This window comes from Podarcis muralis, chromosome 11, assembly GCF_964188315.1.
Source record: "Podarcis muralis chromosome 11, rPodMur119.hap1.1, whole genome shotgun sequence".
Taxonomy (NCBI): domain Eukaryota; kingdom Metazoa; phylum Chordata; class Lepidosauria; order Squamata; family Lacertidae; genus Podarcis; species Podarcis muralis.
Genome location: NC_135665.1, coordinates 4666668 through 4694643, shown reverse-complemented (window position 1 = coordinate 4694643; position 27976 = coordinate 4666668). Strand labels below are relative to the sequence as shown.

Here is a 27976-nt window from a genome sequence, read left to right as displayed (position 1 = left end):
ATTATTATTAACTTTAATAATATAAAATAATAATAATGTATAATAATAAAAATAAAAATAATAAAACAACTTTTATTTACATTTTATTTTAATAATAATCATTAATAAAATCCACAGAATCCTTAGGAAGAGACGTCCAAATTCCAGCCCACAATTCCAGATGTTAGATAAATTTCAGACGAGTGAAAATGCTAGCAGGATTCAGGTAAATAACAACAACAACATAATATCAATAATAATAATATCAACAACAATATTAATAAAATCAATAATAATAATAATAATATCATCAATAATAATAAGAACAACAACAATTTATTTTTACCCCGCCATCTGGCTGGGTTTCTGAAAGCATAATATACAATAAAGGGAAGATCAGGGGATGAGTGGATCTCTAAGAGACCCAAGAAGGGAGAAAATCAGCTCAATGGATCCATGGGAATAGGTAGGAATGTTGGGGAAATGGCAAGAAGCAGGGAAGGGGTGGTTGGGAAGTCTTGGAAAGGAGAGACGAAGGAAGGAGGGAGGGAAGGAAGGAGGGAAGGAAGGAAGGAAGGAAGGAAGGAAGGAAGGAAGGAGGGGAAGGAAGGAAGGAGGGGAGGAGGGGAGGAAGGAAGGGGGGAGGGAAGGAAAGAAACAAAGGGGGGAAGGATGGAAGGAAAGGAGGAAGGAAAAAAGGAAGGAAGGAAGGAAGGAAGGAAGGAAGGAAGGAAGGAAGGAAGGAAGGAAGTCCCCCCCCAAATTGAGTGATCCCCAAAGTGGACAGTAGGAAGAGAAGCAGATTATGTACATGGACAGGAAGGTCAGTCAGTCAGTCGGCTCCCCCAAATCGAGCAAGCCCCAACGTGGACAACCAGAAGCGGAGAACTGTACAAGGACGGGACTCTCCCAGTTCCGCACAGTTGCCTCAATTCTCAGGAAGCGGGAAAGCCGGGCTGCCCTGGGAGGGTGTCCTTCGAAGGGGCGCAAGGAAACGGGAAGCGGGTGCTGGAGGCATGCCAGAGCTCGTTCTCCGTCCGTCCGTCGCACGGTGGGCGGGACCACCTCCTCAGCACCAGTCCACAAGGTAGGTCAGTGGGAGAAGAAGAGCTGGTCCATCCCGGGGGGAGTCTGAGAGGGGGTGGCAGGAAAGAAGCGACGGGGGCCCTCACACCACGGTGCTGACTGAGGGGTCCGAGAGGTTGAGCTGCCCCGCAAGGTCAGTGGGGTGGTACTGCTGCAGGGGAGACAAAAGACAAGACACGGGGGAAGGGCGGTGGTCAGGCAGAGGCAGGCCAGAGCGAGGCCGAGACACATGCTGCCCCTGCAGGCCGCCACCGCCCCGGTAGGAAACCGCTCAAGGAAGATGCTGCGCCTCCAAACTGCATTCAAGGCTGCGAGCACCAAGCGGGGAATCTCCGGGGATGCGCTCTGTTCCCACAAAAAAAGTCAGAGTGCCGCAATGTGGGCAGAGCCGAACATAGGGCCACCCTTCCCATTTTAGGTACCCTGACATAGGGCCACCCTACTAATTTCAGAACCCTGACCTGTGTCGTCGTGTCCCGCCCCCAGTTTCCATTCGGCTCAGCTCCTTCCCGGTTGGAGCGCATCATCCCTCAAGGATCTCCCCCAGGGGGCAGCCACGTGGGGCGGGGGCTCCCTCCCCCTCGCAGCGCAGCCTCTTCCCCCGGAAAGCAGCACCCGCTAGCTCAGCCATTTCGGGCCGATCCCCTTTGGAATCGCCCGGCAGCTTCGACCCCTTGACAATTTCGGGTCGATCCCCTTCGAAATCTGCCGACGACTCTCCCTTCATGTACGCCAAGAAACTCCCTCCGGGAAAAAGCTCGGCGACTCGGCTCGCAAAAGAGCCACTTTTTCCAAGATGGCCGCCCTACTCCTCTCCCGCCCGGCCCTTTTCTGGGATGTCCCGGAAGGGGACGACCAGTTGTTCCCCCCACCTGCACCACCACCCGTCCCACAAGATCAAACAGGACTTTGGATACAGGACAAAAATGCATCAACATTCACAACAAGATCCCACCCTTTGCGGAGGAACTCCTGAAGCCGGGAATTCTCTACAGGGCTTTATCTGCAGCTCACGGACTCTGGGTGTGGCGGCCTCGCGGGGGTGTCTGTAGGGAGCAGGCGCATCAAAGGGATGGTCTATTACATCGAAAGCCGGCTTTGAACCCGGTGCCGGCACCCGGGGACACCGCCAAAACCACCACCCCAGGAAAGCGGGACGCCGCCCGGCCAACCCGGCCAACCCAGAGCTGCGTTTCTTCCTCCTCCTCCTCCTCCTCCCTCTACCCTCCACACTGGAATGCCTAGAAGGGAAAGCCACCAGAGGAAGCAGACCCTCCGAGCACCCCTCTCTCTCCTGGGATAGAAGAATCCAGCCCAGTTTCCGCCGGGATCCCGGAAGGTTCCGCTGTTCCTGGGATGTCCCTATTTTCATGGGAGAAATGTTGGAGGGGGTGGAATACAACGTCCCTATTTTCATGGGAGAAATGTTGGAGCGGATGGAATAGGACTTCCCTATTTTCATCGGAGAAATATTGGGGGGGATGGAATAGGATGTCCCTATTTTCATGGGACAAATGTTGGAGGGGATGGAATGGGATGTCCCCATTTTCATTGGAGAAATGATGGAGGGGATGGAATAGGATGTCCCTATCTTCAATGGAGAAATGTTGGAGGTTATGCAAACACCCACCACTGGGGGGAGACTTTTTTTATAAATCCCTGCAGTTACGAACAGGAGGAATAAACGGAGAGTCATGTGGGGGGAGTTTGAGAAGGCGGAAAGCCATCTTTTCCGGCCGAGACATTTCCCCTTCTGGAATACCACCCTCCCAATATCTTGTGACAGATGTCCTTTTGATGGGGAGAGAGAGAGGAGGGGAAAAATCAGAATTTCAAGATGGCCGAGAAGTTAGCTTTCGCCCCAGGTGGACCTTTCAATGTCTGGGACCTTTGGAAAGACGCCAAAGGGCGGGGATGAGGTCAACCCCTATGCCCCACCAACTCAGAAACATGCATAATAGAGGGTCTCCAAAACGGGCCGGGGGTTTGGAGAGGGAGATGGAACTTTCCTGCCCACGTGGCGACCATGCCGGAAAGGATGATGCGCAATGGGGAAGATATCTGGGAATTAAATCAAATTTGGTGGAATGATTTGGACGGGTTGCTTTACTGCAATTGGCTCCTTGGAAACAGCTGGAATCCTGCAAATGTGGATCAGAATCCTGATATTTTTGACAGATTGCTTTGGTGCAATCTGCTCCTTGGAAATAGCTGGAATTCTGCAAATGTTGATTAGAAACCTGATTTAATCATTTGGACGGATTGCTTTGGTGCAATCTGCTCCTTGGAAACAGCCTGAATCCTGCAAACGTCGAGACCGACCCAAATTCGCAATCATTTGGATTGTGACCGCCCAGAGTGGAAGATGGAACGAAAGAGAAATTCCCAACGAAAGAGTGACGGCGGGAGGGACGGGCGGAAGATGGAATGTGCTGAGGTGAAAGCGGAAAGGAGGGTTTGGAGGAGGAGAAGCGGAGAGGAGAGGAGAGGAGAAGGCCGACCGGGAGTAAGAATGGCGGGAGCGGTGGGAAGAATGAGGGAATGGAGGGGAGGGGAGGGAGGAATGAATGGATGGGAGGATATTCAGAGGAAGGAAAGCATGGATGGATATTTAGAGGAAGGAAGGAATGGATGGATATTCAGCAGAACGAGGGAATGGAGGGGAGGGAGGAAGGAAGGAATGGATGGATGGATATTCAGGAGAACGAGGGAATGGAGGGGAGGGAGGAATAAATTCAGCAAAAGGAGGTGGAGCCAGAATGCCACAGAGTGGTGGCTTGGGATGTTCAACAAGGAATAACCTGCCGTGGGAAATGGACAAAAAATTCGGAAATGGATTAAAAATAAATAAAAAGGGATGAGAACGGATTGACATGCTGTTAAACTGCTTTTTAATTCTGTTTCCTCCCTTTATGGTCTTGATTTATGGGCTACTATAGGTTACTACTACTAATAGTAATTAATAATTAAAATAAATAAAATAAAATAAAAAATAGTTCTGATGTTTCCTCCCTTTATGGTCTTCGCTTATGGGCTACTACTAAAATGAGGCTGCATTTTAAGCTGCATTTTAATTAACTGTTCTTGGTTTTTTCCTATTATGTTTTATTGTAATTTATATTTGGTGTTAGCCGCCCTGAGCCTGGCCCTGGCCCTGGCCGGGGAGGGCAGGGTATAAATAAATTGTTGTTGTTGTTGTTGTTGTTGTTGTTGTTGTTGTTTCTGTTAGAATTGTTTTTACTGGTTTTGATATGTGTGTCTTTTTAAATATATATATAATTTTAATTAATTTTTTTCTGTTTTACAATCTTGAATACTCATTTAAACATCCTTAAAATTCAAGGGTATTTTAATGTGGTATTGGGGGGGGGGGCTGTGACGGTGATCTTGGCACTGATATGGGATGATTTGATGAGGAAATTCGGAGGAGAAGCGGTGAGGAATATTCAGGGCTGGTCTCCAAGAAAATGACAGTGATCTTAGCATTGATACAGGAGAATTTTCAGAGGAAATCCCGAGTGGAAACAATGAGGAATATTTGGGGCTGATCAGAGAGAGTGACAGCAATCTTCACATTGATACAGGAGGATGTTCAGAGGAAATTGTAGCCCAACGCCCTTTGGAATAAGTTTGAGAAATCATGGGAGAAGTTTTGTGAAATATATTAATTTCCAATAATAATAATAATAATAATAATAAGTATTCTTCTTCTTCTTTTATTTCTGCTGTGTCAGACCAACACGGCTGCCTACCTGATGATAATAATGATATTGATGACGATAAGAATATATATATAAAAAATTATGGTTATTATCATTATTACTATTATTTTATTTCTGCTGCGTCAGACCAACACGGCTGCCTACCTGATGATAATAATGATTGTGATGATGATTACAATAATAATATAAATAATAATGGTGATAATAATTATAACAATAACAACAATAATGTTTTATATATATTATCATCATTATCACCACCACCACTACAATTATTGTTGCCAAAGAGCCATAAAATAAATTAATGATAATGATAATGATAATAATGATGATAATAAGAATAATAACACTAATAACAATATTATTTTATATATATCATCATCAACACCACCACAATTATTGTTGCCAAAGAGCCATAAAATAATAATAATAATAATAATAATAATAATAATAATAATAATAATAATATCCCACTCATCTGGCTGGGGAACTGCCTGCACATAGGAAAACAGGAAAGTCTGCAGATTGTGGAAGTTCGGGTTATCCCGCCTTGGCCTCTTTCCCAGCCTATCAACAGATTGGGATGAGGGATCCTAACAGATATCCCAGGGTCCCTATTTTGCAGGGACAGCCCAAGATCTGAAGAAGCCATGGCAGTTTCCAGTTTGATCCGGGGTTGATCCCGCTTTTCCTAAGGACATTCCTGTTTTCATGGGAGAAATGTTGGCAGGTATGGAAGAGGACGTCCATATTTTCATGAGGGAAATGTCAGAGGGGATCGTAAGAAGTCTGTATTTTCATGGGAGAAATGTTGGGAGGTACCAAATACGACGTCCATATTTTCATGGGAGAAATGTCGGCAGGTATGGAACAGGACAGGGGTTGGCAATTTTTTCTAGCAGCCGGCCGGTCTACTGTACCACAGACCTTGTGGCGGGCTGGAGAAGCAGAACCGGGGAGTGGAGCTGGAAGAAGAGGTGAGGGGGACAAATTGTCCTCCTCTCCACCCCCCAGCCCCAACTTCCCAGGGGCTGCTGCCACTGCCACCACCGATTCTCGTGAGTAGACAGAGAGAGCTTGTTCACTCACTCTCTGGCCCGTAGAATAAGGTGACCAGATTTCCCCCCATGAATCCGGGGATGCTTTTCAATCTCCATGGATTTTGTAGGATTTCTAAATCTGGGGACGGTCCCTGGAAAACGGGGATGCCTGGGAACCTTACCCTAGGGGCACCAGGGCGGCAGGGGCGGCAGGGGCGGGAGGAAGAGGCTGAGCAGCGGTGGGAGGAAGAGGCGTAGTGAAGCCAGAACCCAGGATTATTGGCAACAAGGATGGGACAAAGAGGCTGAGCGGCAGTGGCTCGACCAATCCCATGGCGAGCCCGGATCCCAGCGCAGGGCGGGGCCATCCCTGCCGATCAAATGCCGCCGGGGCAAACCAGGCGCAGCGTTGGAGCAGCCAAGCCGCCGCTGCTCGGGCTCTTGGTCCCATCGGTGTCGGCGAGATTTACAGATCCGGCTTCCTGGATTGAGGACCCAAATGGGCCTGATCCATAGTTGTCAACGGTTCTCTTTTTAAAAGGGAAATTCCCTTATTCCAAATAGGATTCCTCACAAGAAAAGGGAAATGTTGACAGCTATGGCCTGATCTGGCCCGGGGGGGACTTGGGTTGCCGGTTCTGTTGGGTCAACGTCAGAGAGGGCGGCCAGACGCCCCTGTTTCCATGGGAGAAACGTTGGTGTGGGCTAAGCAATGGAAATCGGCCGTCCGCCTGATGATGGAGGGCCCCTCCCCCGCCTCGTCATTTCCAAGGACGCCACGGACAGAAAAACACAGGTACAGAAGGTGACGAGAGACATGGTGCCGGGCGAGGCCATGCACCTTGCCTGAATCTCACAGGAAGTGTGGCGGCAGGAGAGGGCGGTGGCAGGGAGTCCTGCTGGCCACTGCTTGCGGAGCCGTACTGTTACCACAGGCAGAGGGAGACGGTGGAGATGGCAGGGCAGGGGACGGACGAGGGGAAGACGGCACGGCGGACCGCTTTCCGGGCGGGGACCAGGACAGGAAGGACTGGAAATCAAAAGAGGGGGAAAGAAAAATCTGGGTTTTTTGGGGGGTCGGAACAGAAAGGAAAACAAACCACATACGGGGAGAAGAGGGAGCCCTCGATCTTTGGGACAGACGGTGGAGACGGACTGACAGGACGAAACGGGGCCATGGCGGCTGTGAGATGGGGCGGTTGATGGGATGGCAGGAGAAAGAGAGAGAGGAAGAAGGAGGGCACAACCGGTTGTCTTCTTCTTACCGTGTCTCTGCAGGACCTACGGCTCTTGAAGCTGTTGGCCAGCGTGGATGTGATGGACCTAAAAGTGGTTTTCATTCTAGGGCCTGGTTCTGCTCTAGCACTTGGTCTATCCTAAAACGAACATGTACATAAGCGGTTAGATCTCCGGACGGCCGCCACCGGCTGCCGCGTCTACACTGTGCCTCGCTTTCATGGGCTGCCTTGCTCGCCTGGTGTGCTCCTCCTGCCCTACAGGGCGGCCGGGCAGCTGGGCTCCGGAGGGCCCCTCCGAGCGCTGACCTTCCGAGCGGCCATCTTGGGCTGGGGCGATCCTGGGAGCCACCCCAGACTCTGAGCGAATCCGCTGTCCTTTTCATAGATGTACCCTAATTTCACAGGACGGGGTGGGAGAGGACGCCCCTCTTGGAATAGAATCGGAAGTACCTCTTTTCATGGAAGGGGGAAGAACCAGACACTCCTCTCCCCCAACTCCCGGAGAAATGTCAGAGAGGATGTACAGTTGCCCTCAAAACCATCCCTGGGGCAAACGGGGCAGGTCCCCGCCGAGAGGGCGATTTTGGGGGTCTCGAATGGGGTGGTTCAGGTCAGAAGCACCACAAGCATCAGTGGGAGGGGTGATAGGAAGACCCTGTTTTCCGGGGAGGAACGTCATGGTAGGACGTCCATAATTTAGTGGTGGGAATGTCAGAGAGGATGCTAGGACATCCATAATTTCGAGGGAGGAACGTCAGAAGGGGTGATAGGACATCCATAATTTTGTGGGAAGAACGTCAGAAAGGGTGGTAGGACGTCCATAATTTCATGGGGAAAATGTCAGAAGGGGTGGTAGGACGTCCATAATTTCATGGGGGGAACGTCAGAAAGGGTGGTAGGACGTCCATAATTTCATGGGAGGAACGTCAGAAAGGGTGGTAGGACGTCCATAATTTTGGTGGAAGAACGTCAAAGGGGATGGTAGGACATCCATAATTTCATGGAAAGAACCTCAGAGGGGAAGGAAGGATGTCTATAATTTCATGGGAAGAACATCAGAAGGGGCGGTAGGACACCCATAATTTCATGGGAAGAATGTCAAAGGGGATGGTAGGACGTCCATAATTTTATGGGAGGAACGTCAGAAAGGGTGGTAGGACGTCCATAATTTCATGGGAAGAATGTCAAAGGTGATGGTAGGACGTCCATAATTTTGTGGGAAGAACGTCAAAAGGGGTGGTAGGACGTCCATAATTTCATGGGACGAACATCTGACAGAATCTGTACGTGAGGACCTTGTATGTGGGGCGGACCCTTTTCTAGAAGGGGTCAGGGGAACGGGGCGGGACGGAGCTACAAGCAACCTTGGGGTTCCTGCAGCAGCTCAGAGGGCCTCCTCTCAGGAGCTTGGAGAGGAGGGGCCCCCACCCAATTGGTGGCCTGGGAGGGGGGCGGTCCCTGCCGGTCGCTGTAGCCCCCTTTCTTCCATCTTCTAGAGAGGGGGGCAAGAGACTTTTTCCACCTACCCCTAAATAAATAGGATCAGGGCCTTTGGTCAAGGCAGGTCCTACGGCTGGGAGATAGAGAGAAGACTGCATCAGAAGAGAAGGGAAGTCATTGTATGTTAAGGGGGGGAAATGGGGGGTAAAATATCAGAATTAAAGAAAGAAACGAAAACCAGTATTGGGAAATCAAGGAGGGTATATAGGTCTCCCGAGATCGGCGGCCGGAAGCTGGGGGGCTGCTTTCCGGAGGGACCCCGGGTGGGAATCCGAGGGGGGGTTAAATGGGGTGGGGGCAGCTGGAGGGTTGGGGGCGGAGCGGGAACGAAAGCCGTCAAGGAGGGGGGAGGGGAGAGAATCGTGGGGGGAGGTTGGGTGGGAGGCAACCAGACCTGGTTTTGGGGGGGTGGGAGGAGGCCCCCATTTTGGGGAGGGAAACCCCGTTTCTGATCCCAACCCTTTGGGCTACAGTGGAATTTGGGGTTTTGGGGGGAGGCCCCCCCGATCTGAACCCTCTGTATCCTCCCCTTGGGGAACCCCGTTTCTGACCCCCCCTTTGGATTTAGGTAATTTTTTGGGGGGGGAGAGAGACCAGGTCTGGCTCCTCCGCATCCGGGTTGGGGGCCCGACCGGAATTGAATCCATTTCCTGCTTCCGTTCCCGATCTTCCTCTCCCCCCTGTCCCCCCGGGCATGCACAGGAAAAAAGCAATTGATAGGATGGAATGGATGAAGATCCATATCTAAATATATATAGATAGGGAGATACCCACATATAAATATATATATATATTTACATATATTGATCCAGAGGTATCAGCACATGGCTTGCCACGGCGTTGCGCCATGGCCGAAGAGTGACCAAAACCAAATAATAATAATAGTAATAATTTATTATTTCTACCCCGCCCATGATTTCAAATAATAATTTGAAAAGAAACACCTGTGTGCGTGTGTGCGTGCGTGTGTCTATGTATATATATACACACACACACACATACATATACGTATATACATATATACATTATATATATATTATATGCATTATATACTTATATGTATTATATATTATATACGCATATATAAATTATATATATATTATTTATATACATATATAAATAATATTTTATATATGTTTGGTCATATTCTGATCTTATTGAATAGACACACACACACACACATACACACATATATGTAATATATAGACTTCTATAAATTTTATATATATATATATATATATATATATATACACACACATATACATATATTATATATAATATGTATATGTATATGTATGTATGTATGTGTGTGTGTGTGTATTGGTCATATTTTGATTTTTTATTTGACTTTTTTTTTTAATTGGTATTTATTGAACAAAGAAATCTTCCCGCTCGCCTACCTTCTAGCATTGTACTAGTGGCCGGAGGGTTCCTCCTGCGGAAAAGTCTTACATTGTCAAACGGATCTCCGGAACGTCAGCTTTCCTCGTCGGCCGTGGGGTGGGGTGGGATGGCCCCCACCCAAAAAATCCTGGACCCCCACCCCACATCTCAGCCAAACCCCAAACCTCGGACCGGACCCGCCGTCAACCCAGGGAAGCGTTTCTCCTCTCTAGAAAGTTGGCAAGTGAAAAATGGCAGTGACAATTGCACTCAGGATGCCCTACAAAATTCGAGCCTGCCTCGTTTGGGCAGCGGAGGGGGCAGGACGCAGGGATGGACAGACCCCGATTGACAGGACGACCCTATTCCCATTGTAGGGAATTTAATAGGACGTCCTTATTCCCATTGTTGGGGATTGAATAGGACACCCCTATTTCATTATAAGGGACGCGGGTGGCGCTGTGGGTAAAAGCCTCAGCGCCTAGGGCTTGCCGATTGAAAGGTCGGCGGTTCGAATCCCCGCGGCGGGGTGCGCTCCCGTTGTTCGGTCCCAGCGCCTGCCAACCTAGCAGTTCGAAAGCACTCCCGGGTGCAAGTAGATAAATAGGGACCTCTTACTAGCGGGAAGGTAAACGGCGTTTCCGTGTGCGGCTCTGGCTCGCCAGAGCAGCGATGTCACGCTGGCCACGTGACCCGGAAGTGTCTCCGGACAGCGCTGGCCCCCGGCCTCTTGAGTGAGATGGGCGCACAACCCTAGAGTCTGTCAAGACTGGCCCGTACGGGCAGGGGTACCTTTACCTTTACCTTATTTCATTATTGGGGATCGAATAGGACGCCCCTATTTGCATTGTAGGGGATTTAATAGGATGCCCGTATTCCCATTATATGGGATTGAATAGAACACCCCTATTTCATTATTGGGGATCGAATGAGATGCCCCTATTTCATTATAGGGGATTTAATAGGATGCCCCTATTCCCATTGTAGGGGATTTAATAGGACGTCCCTATTCCCATTGTAGGGGATCAAATAGGATGCCCCTATTTCCATTGGGGCATTTGCCCCCCTATTTAGGAGGGTAGGGGCCCCTCAAAGGCCTTCCCAGGATGAGTGGGGCAGTGGGGTCCCCCAGGGGTCATCCAAACCAACCCTCCGCCCTCTTGGAAGGAGCGACTCTTATGGGGTTCCCCCACCCCATAAGTGGGAGCCACGGAGAGGGCGTCCCCCTGATTCTACTCCCCTTCGGCACCGTAGTGACTGTTGGGGTGAAGGAATGGGAAATGGAAAAGGACCTCCAAATTAAAAAATGGAAATTCAAATACGTCCCACTTGTTTTGGTGTTTTTTCCGGCGGTTTTGTGGGTTACCTGCCCCCCGCCGTGGTCTCTTCTCCCCCCAAAAATGGCCTCTTCCTACCTGTAGGTTCTTCCTCCAGACGTTGACGGCGGCAAAGGCCAACTGCATCTGCTTCCGTCGGGCGTCCTTGTGCCTCTTGTAGGCGATTTCGATGAAGATTAGGAAGATTCCGGCAACGATCCCGCCAGCCACCAGCATGAAGACGCCTGGGGGGGGTCGAAACGCGGGAGGGAGAAGGGTCAGAGAGTCGGGTTCGAAAGAAGCGCGCACACACACACCGCCACCACAGTCGAGGGTTGTCCAGGAAGCAGAGTGAGAATTGTAATCATGGCGGCAATCGTCGTGATAGTAATAACAATGGGGATCCGGAATAAGAATAGGAATCACAAATGATAATTGTAAGAAGAAGGATAGCGATAGGGATAGGGATACTTGCAAATGGTGGTGGTGGTGGTGGTAGCAGTAGTAGTTAGAAATGGCAATAGTAACAATAACAGCAATATATATAACTAATAATAATAATGTGAATCTAAGTTTGGCACTCATCATCATCATCATCCATCATCCACCCACCACCACCACTATCATCTCAATAGTCTTATTCTTAAGAGCCTGGCTAAGCACCCATCAGCATCATCCATCATCACCACCACCACCATCTCAATATTTTGATTCATAAGAGCTGGGCTAAGCACTGGATGATGGGTAGGCAAACTAAGGCCCATCATCCATCACCATCATCTCAATAGTCTTATTCTTAAGAACCGGGCTAAGCACTGGACATTTTGTGCCTTGCCTTGGGTTGGACTGGATGACCCCCGGGGGTGGTGGGGGTGTCCCTCGTGCCCCTTCTTCTCTGATCCCTGAGGGAAGGGAGCTCCAGGGGGAACAGGGAGGTCCAGGAACCCACCTGCCATGTTCTCAAAGGTGAGGGTGGCTGGGGCATTACTCCTTGAGTCGCACTCCTGGTACCTCACCCACGTCTTGTCCAGCTCTTCCATGAAGCCATTTTCGTGGAGGCTGTGGGATGGGAGGAGAGAGCTGAAGCGGGGAGTCCTGCCATCTTGAATAAAATATGGATTGGGGGATGGGGCGGGAGGCCAGGTGAAGCCCCGCCCTGCAACCCTCAAATCTCTTACGGGGACCCAAGGGAGTCCCAGGAAAGGCCAAGGGAGTCCTCCAGGAGACCAACTTGGACCAATAAGGCTCCTCGGCCATCTTTAACAGACCCAGAGGAGGTCAAGCCCATCCGGACTCCCTCTTTGATGCTTCTGGCATCATCCCGATTTTGGGGGGCGAGGAACGTTAGAGGGGCCGGCAGCTTTCCGGTTCGAACCCTGGATATCCTATTTTCCCGATTTTCCCCAGAGGAGATGCCTGGACCTTTCTCCCATGAAAAGAGGTCCTCTTGTGTTTCTCCTCCGGAGTGGGAAAGGGAAGTTCCGGGATCGATCCGGGATGCTCGGAGGATCTGGTGTTCTCCGCCCAACCCCAACCCCCTTCCCTGGATCATTCCCGTGGGCAGGGGAGAGGGTACGGACTTGAGGATGGCCAGCGAGACGTTCTGCTTCCAGGGACTGTCCTTCCTCATTCCGATTCCGAATCCAGACCGGAAGAAGAGTTCTCCAGTGGTCACCAGGTCGCACTTCTGGGAGGCTTCGAACTCCAGGACGGCCGAGTCCCAGATGAAGGCGTGGAGCTTGCTGGGTGGAGACACAAGTGGGAACAGTAACCGGGAAAAGGGGGTTGACTTCAGCGCTCCCGGCAAATTCCAGAAGCCTTCCCTCCCCCTCTTCCGATGGAGGATTTTCGCAGGATGAAGCGGTCCCGAAAGGAAAGGATCAGAAATCCCGGCAAATTCATTCCTGAGAAATTCCTGCCAAACCTTTCCTGAGAAATTCCCGCCAAACCTTTCCTGAGATATTCCCACAAAACCTTTTCTTAGAAATTCCTGCCAAACCATTTCTGAGAAATTCCTGCCCAAGTATTTCTGAGAAATCCCGCCAAACCTTTCTTTTGGAATTCCTGCCAAACCATTGATTAGAAATCCCAGCAAAACAATAAATTAGATTGCAAAATTTACGAGAAACCCAGCAAAACCATTGATTAGAAATCCCAGCCAAACTATTTCTTAGAAATCCCAGCCAAACATTTTCTTAGAAATCCCAGTAAAATGTCTTATATATTTCTGCAAAACGATTTATTAGAAATTCCTGCAAAACATTTTGTTTAGAAGACGCAGACATTTCTCTGAAATCCCAGGAAAATTTCTTAGAAACCCAGCAAACATTTCTGAGATATCCCAGTCAAACAATTTCTTAGAAATCCCAGCAGAATTTCTTAGAAATCCCAGCCAAACCATTTCTTAGAAATCCCAGCCATATTTCTTAGGAATCCCAGCAGAATTTCTTAGAAACCCCAGCCAAATTTCTTATAAATCTCACCTAAATTTCTTAGAAGTCCCAGCAGAATTTCTTAGAAATCCCAGCTGAATTTCTTATAAATCCCACCCAAATTCACGCAAAAATTATTTGCCTTTGCATTGGCTTCAAATCAGTGGGTTGCTAATTGGTCGAAATTCATGGAAATTAAGTGGCCGAAAAATAAAAATGGAATCCCATAATCCAACGCCTCTTTCCCCATTGGTCCCCCATGTCCTCCCAGCCCACCCGTCCGGAAAAGTCAAAGGAGTCCAACTCACTTGTCCCGGACAGCCTGGATGGCTTCGGCGGCGCTTTCATAGTTATGCTTTTCCATGTGACGGTACATGGTGCTGAGCTCCACCTGCCGGCGGAAGTAGATGTCCACCGAGCTCTGCTTGACTGTGGCGTAGATGAATTTGTCAGACGGGTTGCGCAGCTGGGAGAGGGGAAGGTAGGACGTCCGTATTTGGGTGGGAGAAACATCAGAAGGGGTGGTAGAACGTCCACATTTTCATGGGATAAATGTCAGAAGGGGTGGTAGGACGTCCATAATTTCATGGGAGAAATGCTAGAGGGGATGGTAGGACGTCCCTATTCTCATAGGAGACATGTCAGAGGCTTCCATGCTTACCCTGGGATCATTGATGCCCGTGATCCGTTCCTCAGGTCTGTCCAACACCAGGAAGGCCGCCAGGTTGGCAGTGTAAGAGGCCACGATGATCATGGCGAATCCAGCCCACACCATGCCCAGGATCCGTGCGGAGAAGCTCCGGGGAGCGCCTGGAAGAGATAGGGCAGCTCGGGATGGTCCTCAAGCATCTGAAGGACCGAAACCCTGGGGAGATAGACCTCACCCAAGCTCTCTAGTGCCACCCCTTGAGAAGACCATCTAACTGGGGAAGAACCCAGAGGGGAAGAAGCTGAGTTGGGCGTCCCTATTCTCGTGGGAGAAATGACGGAGGTCGGAGAAGATGGTAGGACGTCCATATTTTCATCAATGTCAAACGAGATGGTAGGACCTCCATATCAATGTCAAAGAGGATGGTAGGACGTCCATATTTTCATCACTGTCAAAGGGGGTGTTAGGACCTTCCTGTTTTCATCAAGGTCAAAGGGGATGGTAGGACCTCCCTATTTTCATCCATGTCAAAGGGGATGGTGGGACCTCCCTATTTTCATGGGAGAAATATCGGAGAAGATGAGATGGGGTCGGTGGCACCAGCCTTTGCTTTGCAGCCTCTTACGGACGGACCCATCCAGATTGTTCCCACTGGAGAGACTCACCTTCTCCGATGCCAGAGTTGAGCAAGACTCCCCAGGAGAACCACATGGCTGACGACAGGGTGAGGGCATCCTCTTCCTCTTCCTCGCTGTTGACTTTGAAGCGGCCGAAGGGGCTGCAAGAGAGCAAGCGGGGCCAGCGGTCAGCTGTCCGTCGAGGAGCAGGTCTTAGAAGATGCCCCGTGGAAAGAAGCTTCTGGACCTCATGGGTGCGAGGAACTCCAGAAGTCCAGGGTGGGCAGAGGACGGACCTTCGAGGACTCCTCGGTTTCCCTCATGTCATTTGCAGATGGAATAAGTGATGCAAAGTCAGTGGACAGAGGTCCCTTTGCATCATTGATGGGTACTTAATTTGGTGACGTCTTGAGGAACAGCCCATCCAGTTCCTTGTCCCTGCCCCCATTCATGGGTGGGAGGAAGCAAAGCTGGATAACTTTTCCTTGCTCCTCTGGGAGGAGGAGGAGCAGACCAGGAAGACCAAGGGGTAGAGGAAAGAGGCGTAGAGGGGGGAGGAGGAGGCCAGGAAGACCATGAGCTAGAGGGAGGAGGAGGAGACCAGGAAGGCCAAGGGGCAGAGGAAAGAGGTGGAGGAGAAGGGAGGTGGAGGAGGAGGAGACCAGGAAGACCAAGGGGTAGAGGAAGGGTTAGAGGGATGAGGAGGAGGGGGAGGGGGAAGAGGAAGAAAAGAGGAGAAGGGAGGAGGAGGGGAGAGGGAGGAGGAGAATTAAGAAGAAAGGAGGAGGGAGGAGGAGGAGACCAGGAAGACCAAGGGGTAGAAGGAGGGGTAGAGGGATGAGAAGTAGGAGGAAGAAAGGAGGAGGAGGAGGGAGGAGGAGGAGCGGGAGGAGTGGGAGGAGGAGAAGGAAGGAGAAAGGAGGAGGAAGGAGGAGGAGGAGACCAGGAAGACCAAGGGGGTAGAGGGAGGAGGAGGAGGAAGTGGTGGAGAAGACCAGGAAGACCAAGGGGTGGCCGCAGTTACCTGAAACGGTCCAGGAGATAGAGCATCACAGCCACCACGTGGACCGAGAGGCCCACCAGGAGCCACAGGGTGCTCTGGAACGGCTGCATGAACGAGTCCAAGGTGCTGCGGGGGATTTCCTGCAACGGAGAACCGGAAGTGGGCGTCAGCAGCCGGGGGAAGACCCCGGAAGGGGCTACTTAGGGTTCCTCACAAAGGTTGAGGAGATCGTGGCAAGAGAATGGTTCTCCTCTTCTTCTCCCCAGGCCTTCCAAGGATGGACCTTGATGTCATATATGGGTGGCTTTGAATGGATGCTGATTATATTATATTATATTCACAAGAAATTCCATCGGGACTTTGCAAAGGGAAGGAGATGGACAACGGGAACGGCTTGACCAAAGCAGAGAGTGGCCACCTCTGCGGACCAAGCCCTCTGGAGGGCACAGTGATGCCTAGTGGTCGTTGGCCATGTCTACCCACCTTCTTCACCAGGATGGTGAGTCCCTGGTACTTAAAGGGCTTGGAGAACTCAATGTACTGGGCCCGCTCGTTGTTGATGGTCAAAGGAGCCACGATCATGTCCGCCTGACCGCTCAAGAGCTCCCCCATCATGCCGTTCCACTCCTTCTTGTTGCTGTTGTTCACCTGTGTTGAGACAGAGCCGGGGTGAGAAGGCCAAGGAGGTCCATATTTCCATGGGATGAGCATCGTTGATGATGGTAGAACATCTGTATTTTCATGGGATGAATGTGGGAGATGATGGTAGAACGTCCGTAATTTCATGGGATGGATGTGGGAAGTGATGGTAGAACGTCCATAATTTCATGGGATGAATGTGGGAGATGATGGTAGGACGTCCATATTTTCATGGGATGAACGTCAAAGGGGATGGTAGGAAGTCCATAATTTCATGGGAAGAACATCAGAAAGCGTGGTAGGACGTCCATAATTTCATGGAAAGAACGTCAGAAAGCGTGGTAGGACGTCCATAATTTCATGGGAAGAACCTCAGAGGGGATGGTAGGACGTCCATATTTTCATGGAACAAATGTCAAAGGGGATAGCAGGAAGAAGCTATGGGAAGCAAGTTCACGAATGGACAACCCTCCAGGCCTCTCCTGAAGGTTCCTCAGGTCACCCCAGTGTGGGCGGAAAGCCAATGGGTACGGCCAACCATTCCAGGAACGACTTCCCACAGATCCCCTTTCTCAACGGGACGGCGTCTGTCCGTCCCCGGCCAAGGGGCTGTACCCTCAGAGGTCTTCAGAGAAGTTGGAGGGTGGCCTGCCCAGCCTTCCCAAGGCCCGCTCACCCTCTCCTGCGTGCCAAACTTCCCGTCGCCCACCAGATGGACCTCGTAGGTGAAGTTCATGGTCTTGGCCAGCTTGATCAGGAGGTCGACGCAGAAGCCATAGCAGCAGAGCATCACGCTGGGGCGGCCTGGTGGGGCAGGAGAAAGGGGGACCATTGAGGCCCGTTCCAGAAGGTCCCCAACAGAGAGGACCTTCTCAATCACTCCACCTCCATGCCCTTCCGTCGAGGAGATGCCATTTGACCGGGCCCCGTTAGGACAATGTGGATGGCTTCCTGGTGGAGATCCGACCCGTTCCCCGTCAATCTGTTTTGTTCCCGGCCTGCTGAGCTGGATTCCTTCCTGATCGTATGTGGAAGAGATAATCTGAACCAGGCTTCCTCCACCTCGGCCCTTCAGGTGGTTCCGTTCCATATACAATCAGGAAGTGATCCAGTTCTTCAGGCTTGATCAACGGGGAACGGACCTCCCCATTGTTCCTGACCACCGGTCCAGCTGGCTAAGGATCATGGGAGGTGTAGGCCAACCACATCTGGAGGAGGCCTGGTCTAGACTAAGAGGATCTCATCTCCACCATGCAGTGCAGACCCTCCCAAGAAGGAGAGACGCCTGCCGCCCAATGGAGAAGCTTGGTGGGGGAGATTCTGACCTGATGCCCCCGCTTTGGGTTCGAGACGTACCCGGCATGGTCTTGTTGGGCCCCGTACAGAGGACCTGCTGCACCAAGCCGCCGGTGCTGTTGGTGAGGGCTTTGCACTTGCCGTCGGCCAGGGTCTCCTTGACATAGACGAACGGCTCCTGGTGAATGGTGACAATCTGGGGGAGGGGAACAGCCCCACAAAAAGTGAGAAGATGGATCACCGTCCTCTTCCCAGCCAAATCGGCTTCTCAACCCCTCTGCTGCCTTCTCCTGGAAGGGGAGAGTTGGAAGCAGGGATGCCAACATGGAATTCATAAGTGGTTGAGATGGAAGGGGGTCCATGGTCATCTAGACCAACCCCCCTGAGGTGCAACGATTTCCACTTAGGTACCCGGGACTCCAAGGAAGGAGAGCCGGCTTCCTGGACGTCAGGCCGAGCTCTCCTTTCTTGGAGCTGGAAGCCACGGGTTCAAGTCCTACCCTCTGGAGCGGGAGGACTTGCTCTTTCTTCCAGGCGAAAGCCCTGGAGATATTTGAAGACGGCTCTCATATCTCCTCATCCTCAGACTGAGTGTTCCTATCTCCTTCGGCCATTCCTCCGAAGGCTTGGCTTCTGGACCCTCAATCATCTTGAGATGTTTGGCTCTAAAGAGAGCCATCTCCTTCAACTGTTCCTCCCAAGGGACCCTCCGTCATCTTGAGATGTTTGAAGATGGCCCTAACATCTCTTCTCAGCCTCCTCTTTTCTGAGCTAAAGAGAGCCATCTCCTTCAAACGTTTCTGCTAAGGTTGAGCTTCTAGACCCTCAACCATCTTAAGATGTTTGAAAGTGGTTCCCATATCTCCTTGGTCTCCTCTTCTCCATCTCCTCCAAAGTTCCTAACCGTTCCTCCTAAGGCTCAGCTTCTAGACCTCAAACATCTTGAGATGTTTGAAGATGGCCCTATCATCTCCTCTCAGCCTCCTCTTTTCTGGGGTAAAGAGAGCCATCTCCTTCAACCTTTCCTCTAAGACTCAGCTTCTAGACCCTCAAACATCTTGAGATGTTTGAAGATGGCTCTCATATCTCCTTGGTCTTCTCTTCTCCTTCTCCTTCAACCATTCCTCCTAAAGCTGAGCTTCTAGACCCGCCATCATCCTGAGATGTTTGAAGGTGGCTCCCATATCTCCTCTTCTCCATCTCCTTCAACCGTTCCTCCTAAGGCTGGGCTTCTAGACCCTCAATCATCTTGAGATCTTCGAAAGTGGCCCTAACATCTCATCTCAGCCTCCCCTTTTCTGGGCTAAAAAGAGCCATCTCCTTTGACTGTTCCCCCTAAGGCTTGGCTTCCAGACCCTCAATCATCTTGAGATGTTTGAAGGTGGCTCTCATATCTCTTGCTCTCCTCTTCTCCAGCTCCTTCAACTGTTCCTCACCAGGCTGACATTAGTGAGGGAGGGAGGTGGAGCAGAGATGATACCTTGAGCTTGGTAGACATCTCGTAGCCCTGGGGTGTCTCGGTTTCTCCTCCCGGCCAGATGATCTTGCGGTCGTTGGGCAGGAACTGCGGAGGTGAGGAGAGAAAGGTTGGGACCAGACCTTCTCTACCAGCCTTCCCTGATAAATGACTATAGAGTCAGAATGGGACCCCTGAAGGTCAGCCAGTCTGACCCCCCAGACCAGGCAGGTCCCTCCCATCCAGGGATACTTACGTGGCTGCCGTTGTAGACGCCGACCTGCACCAACTTGTTGTTCTGCAGGTTCATGACGCTGTAGTTGGCGTACTTGCGGTCCCCGTCCTCGTTGAACTCCACCCGGCCCGTCACACCCTCGGCGTACTTCGTCTGCATCAGTACCCTGGGGAGAAGGCGGGTTAATCGGGATGCGGAGGGATGGAAATGTCTCCCACGAAATTACGGACGTCCTACCATCCCCTCTGACATTTCTCCCACGAAATTACAGATGTCCTATCACCCCTTCTGACATTTCTCCCACAAAATTATCGACACCCTACCACCCCTTCTGACATTTATCCCACCAAATTATGGACATCGTACCATCATCTCCAACATTCATCCCATGAAAATACGGACATCCTACCATCCCCTCTGACGTTTCTCCCATGAAATTACAGACATCCCACCACCCCCTCCATAAAGAACCCAGGTCCGAGGTGCCTGGGACGCTCTTACCTCTTGAAGAGTGGCCCCGTCTTCCAGATGTTGGTGTTCCCCACGCACCCCCTGGGTGGGTCGGTGATGTTCTCCTTCTCAAACAAGTTGTGGACTGCCTGGGCCACCATGGCCACCGCGTCCCGGATGTGAGCCGACTCGTTTTTGCCGTTCATGAGTTGTAGACCGATGAGACCTGGGATGGGGGTGGGGTGGGGGGTGAAGATAGACGACTAGGTTGGCCGGGACCCCAGAGGTAATCCAGGTGAACTCGCTGTGGGGCGGAGACCTCCGAATGGATTTAGAGAAGGGAAGGAGAGCACCGCTGGGCGATCAACCATGGGGCAGCTGGACCATGGGGAGGGGTCCCAGGTTACCTTCTGGCGCATTGCGTAGGGCATTGCCGGAGATCTCCCGTTCCCCCACCAGCCAGACGTAGCCGGGACCTGTCATGTTTTCTTTGGCTGCGGCCGTGTAGACGGTGGTGGCGTCGTCCTCACTGGGGAAAGAGAAGAAGGCTGTTGGGATGGTAAGACTTTCATATTTTGGTGGGAGAAACTGCGGAGGGGATGGAATAGGAGGTCCCTATTTCCTTGGGATAAATATCAGAGGGGATGGTAGGACGTCAGCATTTTGATGGGATAAACGTCAGAGGGCATGGTCGGACGTCCATATCTTCATGGTAGGAACATCAGAGGGGATGGTAGAAGTCCCTATTTTCATAGGATAAATTCTGGAAGGGATGGAATCGGAGGTCCCTGTTTTCATGGGAGAAACCTCAGAGGCAAACGTCGGAGAAGTTTGAACGGGGGAAAAACGGGGGTCGCCTCCACTCACCTGACCCCAACCCCGCCCCACCGGCTGGCCCTCACCTGGCAGACAAGATGATCACCCTGGCCTCCAGTTCCTTGGCTTCCAGGAGGAGAGACGTCACGTTCTTGGTGCCCGGCTCAAACTGAAGGACCTTCTCGGCCTGCAAGGTTGGCGCGAGCAAATGGGGTCAGTCGGCTGGGCCCCGATCCCCCATGCGAGAGCCATGCTTTCCTCAGAAAGATACTTCCTTCTCTCTTTCCAAGGTCTACCTGGAAAGGACTCAGTTGTTCCTCATTTCTTTTCCTCGGTTTTTTTTTCTCCTCCCCCGTTCTTTCTTTTCTTTTATTTTCTCCTGCTGGGGTTCATTTCCTCCCCACCCCCCTTAAAAAAATAAAAATCTAATTTTTTATTTTATTTTCTATTTTAAAAAAAGAATCATTTTTCTTTGTTGTTGCACTGGGCATGCAAACAGAAGTCACTCCAGCCCCAAAAGAAGGTCGTGCATTGGTACAGGAAAGAGGAAAAAAAGGCATATATAGAGATACACAGCGGCCGCCAAAGTGATTCCACCCACCGTGGCAAATTGATTTCTCGTTATTTGGTTTTTGGGAAGAAAAAAAATCTTGCAAAATTTGCAATATTTTTTTTTTTTTATAATTCTGCAGAATCCCTGCCATCTCGGAAATTGCCGACCTGCCTTTTTCGCTCTGTCATCGCCATCTTTGCGACGGCGAGGGAGCCCCTCAGGCGGCAACTGCAAATATCCATATATTCGTTGGCTGGCTGGTTTTGCGATGCAGTTGACCGCTCAAACGCCTGTTGCTTTTCCAAAAAACAAAATAATAATAATAATAAAAAACAGGAAAAGAGGAGGAAGGGGGAGGGGGAAAACACGCAAGGGGTCCGCCTTGCAAGGGAATCGAAGTGAGCATCTCGCATTTCCTGTTGGGACAGGAAGGGGCAGAGCAGGAAGAGGAGAACAGGAAGGGGGAATCAGATGGTCCAGGGGGAAACAAGGGGGGGGAATAAACTCGCAAATTCGCTCTGGCTCCACATGCATGGTCTTCCGAAGAAAGACATCCAGGATGGGATTGCTCCTCAAACTCAAGCTCAAACCAAGCATATCTCAACGGAAAAGAACGTGCGACCCAAAAAAAAAAACATGGAGTCTGCTTGCTGGCTCCAGAGATATTTTTATATTTTTTTCCCTTTAATATATATATATCTATATATATCTAAAATTTATTCTAATTTTTTGTGGGGTGCCCGTGGGCCGAGGCGGCCCGATTGATGAATTTTATGAATTTTTTATTTTAATTTTTTTGCTCATTAGGTTGGTGGGCGGCGTGCATTTCCATGCAAATATACCTTGGGTCCTCGCTTGATGTCAAAGGATAGCGGTTCGAGGCTGTCAAAGCTCCTTTTTTTACTCTGATGGATAATGTGCACAGAGAAAATATGCAGACACAGAAGAAGATTATAAACAGTTGAAAGAAGAAAGACGGGCACTCAAAGCAAATCCCATATCCAACTCCTCCTGATCCGGGGCGGGGGGGCGTAACAGAGGAGCGGGGAAAAACCCCTACAAGCTTTTCTATTCAGTTTCCTGCAAAGTTTCCTATTAAGTTACTACAAAGTTTCCTATTAAGTTTCCTAGAAACTTTCCTACAAAGTTTCTTACAAGGTTTCCTATTATGTTTCCTACAAGGTTTCCTATGGGGGTTACTAAGGGTGTTTCTTAAGACATTTCCAATGGGGGTTCCTGACCAGGTTTTCTATGGGGTTTTCCTACAAAGTTTCCTATAGGGGTTTCCTATTAAATTTCCTACAAAGTTTCCTAAGAAGTTTCCTACAAGATCTCCTATGGGGGTGTCCTAGGAAGTTTCCTTGGGGGTTCATGCAAGTTCTTCCTCTCTCCTTTAAATCGGTGAAGGTACCTTGTGAGTTTCTGAGGGCAGCTGGACATTTTCATGGGAGAAATGTTGGAGGGGATGGTGGGTTGTCCCTCTTCCCAAATGTTGGTAGACCTCTGAATGCTGGCCGCTTGGAGTGAAAAGCGGGGGCAAGGCCGCCACCCTCAGCTCCTTCCTCCTTGCAGGATTCTTGACGGCCACCGAGAAGAGGACCATGGACTGGATGTCCTGCCTTTGGTCTGATCTAGGAAGGCTTCCCATATATGTCGACTTGGCCGACGTGGGGCCACCGCTCACACCACGCGCCAAGGAGGCTCGGCTTCAAAGCCCCCCTCCGCCACTTCCGCTGGAGAAATGCTGGAGGGGGTGGAACCACGTGGGCCTCCAACCCAGGAGAGAAGGAACTGGACCTTCAGGAGAAGCTGCGATTGGGGAAGTTGTGGACGATTGGACCTTTTATGGTGTTCTTCTAGATGTTGGAGCATCTGGGCCAACCCAGTCTGATGGGTGGGGGTATAGACAAAATTATGACCATTATGACTGATCAGATTGTTGTGTTGACCATGAGCTTCTATGGAAAAAAGGAAGGAAGCAGGTAAAGGGAGCTGCCTATCCCTGCCTCACAAGTCACTCTTGGGGCTCCTTCCCAACTCTATGATTCCATCTTGAGGTTCCTGCCTTGGTTGAACCAGACAACCCTTCCAGGTCCTTCCCAAGTCCATGATCCAAGCCTACTCTCCTAGACGCTCTCTTCCAATAAGGAAATGGGTTTTTGGCCCAGCTCCAGGTTACGTCCCGCCCCCGTCTCCCCGTTTTTGCCTCTTTCGGATTTCATTTTTTTTAACGTAGTCGGAGAGTTCGGTTTTTTTCGACCATGGCAAAGCAAGTGAAATGAATAAAGAGTAACAAACTTTGGTCAGGGACTTAGACGGCCGGCGCTTAAGAGCACAATGTGGGTCATGTTTAACAATGGGAAGAAGAGAGAGAAGGTGTATTTACAGATGTCAATCTACACACGGACGACAAAGCGCGAGACTTTCGAGAGAAGCGTGGGTGGCGGGAAGCTACTGACCTTGGACTCTTTCTCCTCCAGGAGGGTCTCCAGCTTCTTCTGGGCCGCCCGGCCCTCGTGGTCGTCGCTGACGATGAGGATGATGTGGTTCCATTTGTAGAAGCGCATCATCTCAAACCAGACATTGGACTGGTGAGAGTAAGGAGGGACCGTGCGGAGGAACGAAAGGTGGATGCTCTGGGGAGAGAAGGAGCCAGAGGGGGCGTCACTGCGGACCAGGCGGGGGCGTCCGGGTTGAAGCGCCATCCCTCCTATGCAGTGGAAGGAGCCTCTGGAGAAGTTCCATCTTGAGACCCCACCTGCCTCTGCAGAGAGGTCCATGCTCTGCTCAGCTAATGCATTCTCCATGGGGCTACCTTGGAAGGGGACCTAGAAAGGAGTTGGGGCAATGTCCCTCCTATGGGGTGGAAAGAGCCTCTTGAGGTCTTCCATCTTGAGACCCCACCTGCTTCTCCAGAGAGGTCCATCCTCTGCTCATCTCCTGCTGTCTCCATGGGAAGGTGACTTGGAGATGAGATTGAGGAACATCCCTCCCCTGGGGTGGAAGAACATCTCTAGTACCAGCTCCATCCAAGACCTGGCCATCTGCTTGGTCTACTGCCCTGCTTTCTCCATGGGGCTACCTTGGAAGGGGACCTGGGAACCATTGTGGACAACGGCCCTCCTGCGCAGTGGAAGGGCCTCTTTAGGAAGCCAATGGGAAAGATCTCCAGAAGGTTTGAGCTGGGTATCCACCAGTATGGGGAAGATACAAAGCTCTACCTTTCCACCAGAAGGTTTGGGCTGGGCGCTCACCAGTATGGGAAAGATACCCAATGTCCTTTCAACCAGTGAAGGTGGTGTGGGTCTGGAGGAGCTCAGAAGACAGACAGACGTCGACTCCTGAGAAGAACAAATGGCTGTTTCTGAGGAGCATGGGGCACCAGGCATGGTCTGATATGGAGTCACCATGCCTCTAATGGACCAGCCATTTTGGACTCACCAGGGTCCATCTCCGAGGGTCTCCTGGTGGGTCTCCAAGCAAGGAGGGTCTCCAAGCAAGAAGCGAAGTGGCGGGAAACCGGGCAGCGGAGAAGTCAAGGCCTTCTCCCGCCAGATGTCCAGGAGAATGGCGGGTCCCGACCAGCGGGAGCTGTGGGCTTACCTTGTCTGAGTAGATGGACATGCGCGTGGTCAAGCCGATGACCGGGATCCGGTAGAAGCCAGCAGTGTATGACACCGGCGTCGGCGTGAGGTGGTCGTTGGGAGCCGGCGGGTGACTCACCAAGATGGCGTAGACCTGTGGGAGAGACGTTTTCCCCATGGAATTACGGACGTCCTAACATTCCCCTCCGACATTTCTCCCATGAAAATATGGATGTCCTATCACCTTGCCGACAAAGATCCATATAGTTCAAGCTATGGTTTCCCCACTAGTGATGTATGGAAGTGAGAGCTGGACCATCAAGAAGGCTGATCACCGAAGAATGGATGCTTTTTTGGTGCTGGAGGAGACTCTTGAGAGTCCCAGGGACTGCAAGAAGATCCAACAGACCTATTCTGAAGGAAATCAGCCCTGAGTGCTCACTGGAAGGACAGATCCTGAAGCTGAGGCCTCAAGACTTTGGCCACCTCCTGAGAAGAGAAGAGTCCCTGGAAAAGACCCTGATGTTGGGAAAGATGGAGGGTGCAAGGAGGAGGGTGCAAGGAGACAGAGGGTGAGATGGTGGGACAGTGTTCTTGAAGTGACCAACATGAGTTTGACCAAACTGTGGGAAGCAGTGGAAGACAGGAGGGCCTGGCATGCTCTGGTCCATGGGATCACGAGGAATCGGACATGACTAAACGACTCAACAATAACAACAAGAAGCCATTTCCCTCCAACGTTTCTCCCATTAAATTATGGACGTCCTTGAATGCCCAGGCTTTGACGGGCGGAGAGAGAAGTCGGCTGAGCCAGATTGCAAGATAATATGATTTCCTTAACCGCACATTTAAGGCCTAAATGCCATTTCCCCTCCAGGGACTATTTATGATGAAATGGTCTGGTGAGGAGGCGAAGAGCAATCAATGGAAGGAACCAACCCTATGGAAGCAACTGAGATGGCGTTTCCATGGAAACTTCCTCCTCCCTCTGCTGGCTTCTCCTATAAATGGCCTTTTCTGCTCCGTTTGGGGAAAGAAGGAAGTCTGTAAATGTCGATCAGTCTGCAATTTGGGTGGCTTCAAAGGAGATCCCAAATGAGACATAAATGGAGCCAAAATAGCACCATTTGATGACTTGGGGACCCGGTTTGTTCCTTGGGAAATGGGCTGTTTTGGGGTATTTTTAAGGGCCCAATATGTGGGTGTGTAAGAGGGAGAGAGGGAGGGAGGGCGGGAGAGAAGGAGAAAAAGAGAAAAGAGAGGGGAGAGCAAGGGAGGGAGAGAAAGAGAGAGAAAGAGAGAGAAAGAGAGAGGGGATAGAGGTGGGGAGAGAAATAAAGAGGGAAAGAGAGGGAGAGAAAGAGAGGGAGAGAAAGAAAGAAAAAGAAAGAGGGAGAGGAGGAGAAAAAATATAGAGAGAAAGAGGGGAGAGAGGGAGGAAAAGGGGAGAGAAAGGGGGGAAGGTAGGGAGAGAAATAAAGAGAGAGAGAGAGAGAGAAAAAGAAAGAGGGTAGGCAGAGACAGGGAGAGCAGGAGAAAAAGTAAAGAGAGAAAGAGAGGGGGAGCAAGGGGGGAGAGAAAATAAGGGAGAGAAAGATAGGGGAGAGAGGGGGAGAGAAATAAAGAGAGAAAGAGAGGGAGAGAAAGAAAAAGAAAAAGGGAGAGAGGGAGGGAGGGAGAGAAGGAGAGAGAGAGAGAGAGAGAGAGAGAGAGGGTATCCCTGGGCTGGTGCCCCAAGCCAAAAGGCTGGTCCATAGGGTCAAGGGGTTGTTGGCTGGCCCTTAGAAGGGTCAAGAAGTCCCTAGGCCGGTCCTTGTCCTTATGGCGGTAGGGTCCCAAGGTCGGTCTCTGTGGCCTGCAGATCCCTAGGTTGGTGCCCAAACCCACCCTCTGGTTCACAGGGTCCCTGGGTGTTCCTTTCTAGGGCCAACCATTCCATCAGGTCAAGGAGCCCCTAGGCTAATTCTTGAGGACTGGAAGGGGGTCCCTAGGGTGGTCTCTAGGGCCAAGGGTGCCCTATGCTGGTGCCCCAAGCCCACAGTCCACAGGATCCAGGGGTCCCTGGGTGGTCCTTTCTGGGTCCAACCAGTCCACCAGGTCAAGAGCTTGGCCCATCATGTCGAGGAGGAGTCCCTGAGGGGAGTCCCCCGACCGGTTCTTGGGCGGCGCGGTGCGGCTACCTGGCTGGAGATGAGGTCCTCGCAGACGGAGAGGGCCATCTGGATGGCGTTGGGCTTGTGGGTGACGGAGGTGGCGTTGAGCTGGATCTTCCAGGTGCCATGGCGCTTGTTGGCCTGGTTGATGGCCTCGCGGAAGACCTGCTCGTGCCTCTTGGTGCTCAGCACCGCCCCGATGTTCACCACCTTGGGCTCGCAGCCCCCCCGCGCCACCGAGAAGCACAGCAGCACGGCCAGCAGCAGGAGGCGCATGGCGGTCACCCCACCGTCGCCCGGCGCAGCCCAAGGGCCCCCCAGGCGGCGGAGAACTGCCACGCAAGAGGGTCTGTCCGTGGTCCTGAAGCGGCCCTGTGGAAGAAGCAGAGGCGGCTGCTGTCCCTGGTGCTGAATTGGCCCTTTGCAAAAGGCCGCTGTCCCTGGTGCTGAATTGCCACCGCTGGCAAAAAACGTCACAGTCCCTGGTGTTGAATTGCCCCCCTGCAAAAAAGCCACTGTCCCTGGTGCTGAATCCCCCCCGCCCCCGCAAAAAAGTCACAGTCCCTGAATGCCCACCCCCTTGCAAACAGCCGCCGGATCTCCCCGCAAAAAAAAAGGGGGGGGCGGCCCCGTCCGCGGTGCTGAAGCACAATGGCGCTGTCCGCGGCGCCGAAATTCCCCTGCAAAGACAGGCGCGCACCCATGCGCGCAGCCGCGCGCAGGAGAGGAGGAGGAGGAGGCGGCGGCAGGCCAATGCGGCGGCGTTTGGTGTCTCGGGGGGGGGGGCAGGGCTTGGGGCGAGAGGGGGGAGGGGGAGGGAGAGATAAAA

At 51.4% G+C, this 27976-nt stretch overlaps 1 protein-coding gene across 8 annotated transcripts; it reads right to left on the bottom strand.

Annotated features, from left to right (window-relative positions):
* Window positions 1–107: 107 nt before the first annotated feature.
* LOC114606384 (glutamate receptor ionotropic, NMDA 1) lies at window positions 108–27694 on the bottom strand. 8 transcript variants are annotated; one of them, XR_003708856.2, is made up of 22 exons: window positions 27175–27535; window positions 25014–25148; window positions 23870–24046; window positions 22253–22315; window positions 20944–21044; window positions 20449–20570; window positions 20093–20267; window positions 19613–19757; window positions 19381–19464; window positions 17961–18096; window positions 17281–17408; window positions 16449–16613; window positions 15987–16105; window positions 15011–15123; window positions 14358–14506; window positions 14005–14162; window positions 12845–13006; window positions 12214–12323; window positions 11364–11509; window positions 7093–7203; window positions 2021–2111; window positions 108–1216 (listed from the first exon to the last, which is right to left on the bottom strand). XR_003708856.2 is itself a non-coding variant. In XM_028748571.2 (21 exons), exons 1-21 carry the CDS (start codon window positions 27421–27423, stop codon window positions 1148–1150), a joined length of 2817 nt encoding a protein of 938 aa, XP_028604404.1. In that variant the 5' UTR covers window positions 27424–27694; the 3' UTR covers window positions 109–1147. The 8 variants fall into 8 exon arrangements, 6 of the variants coding, with proteins under 6 accessions (XP_028604404.1, XP_028604405.1, XP_077792123.1 ...); XR_003708857.2 differs by lacking the exon at window positions 7093–7203 and having other exon boundaries at window positions 109–1216; XM_028748571.2 differs by lacking the exon at window positions 2021–2111 and having other exon boundaries at window positions 109–1216; window positions 27175–27694.
* Between the last annotated feature and the right edge of the window lie 282 nt (window positions 27695–27976).

What these genes read in the sequence shown, in the direction of transcription:
- LOC114606384 (XM_028748571.2), bottom strand. Translation starts at nt 27,423, where the DNA reads ATGCGCCTCCTGCTGCTGGCCGTGCTGCTGTGCTTCTCGGTGGCGCGG. An exon ending in CGGGCATCAATGATCCCAGG is followed by an intron (nt 14,163 to 14,357) that starts GTAAGCATGGAA and finishes CCCCTCTCCCAG; the next exon opens with CTGCGCAACCCGTCTGACAA. An exon ending in ATCCAGGCTGTCCGGGACAA is followed by an intron (nt 13,007 to 14,004) that starts GTGAGTTGGACT and finishes GTCTCCACCCAG; the next exon opens with CAAGCTCCACGCCTTCATCT.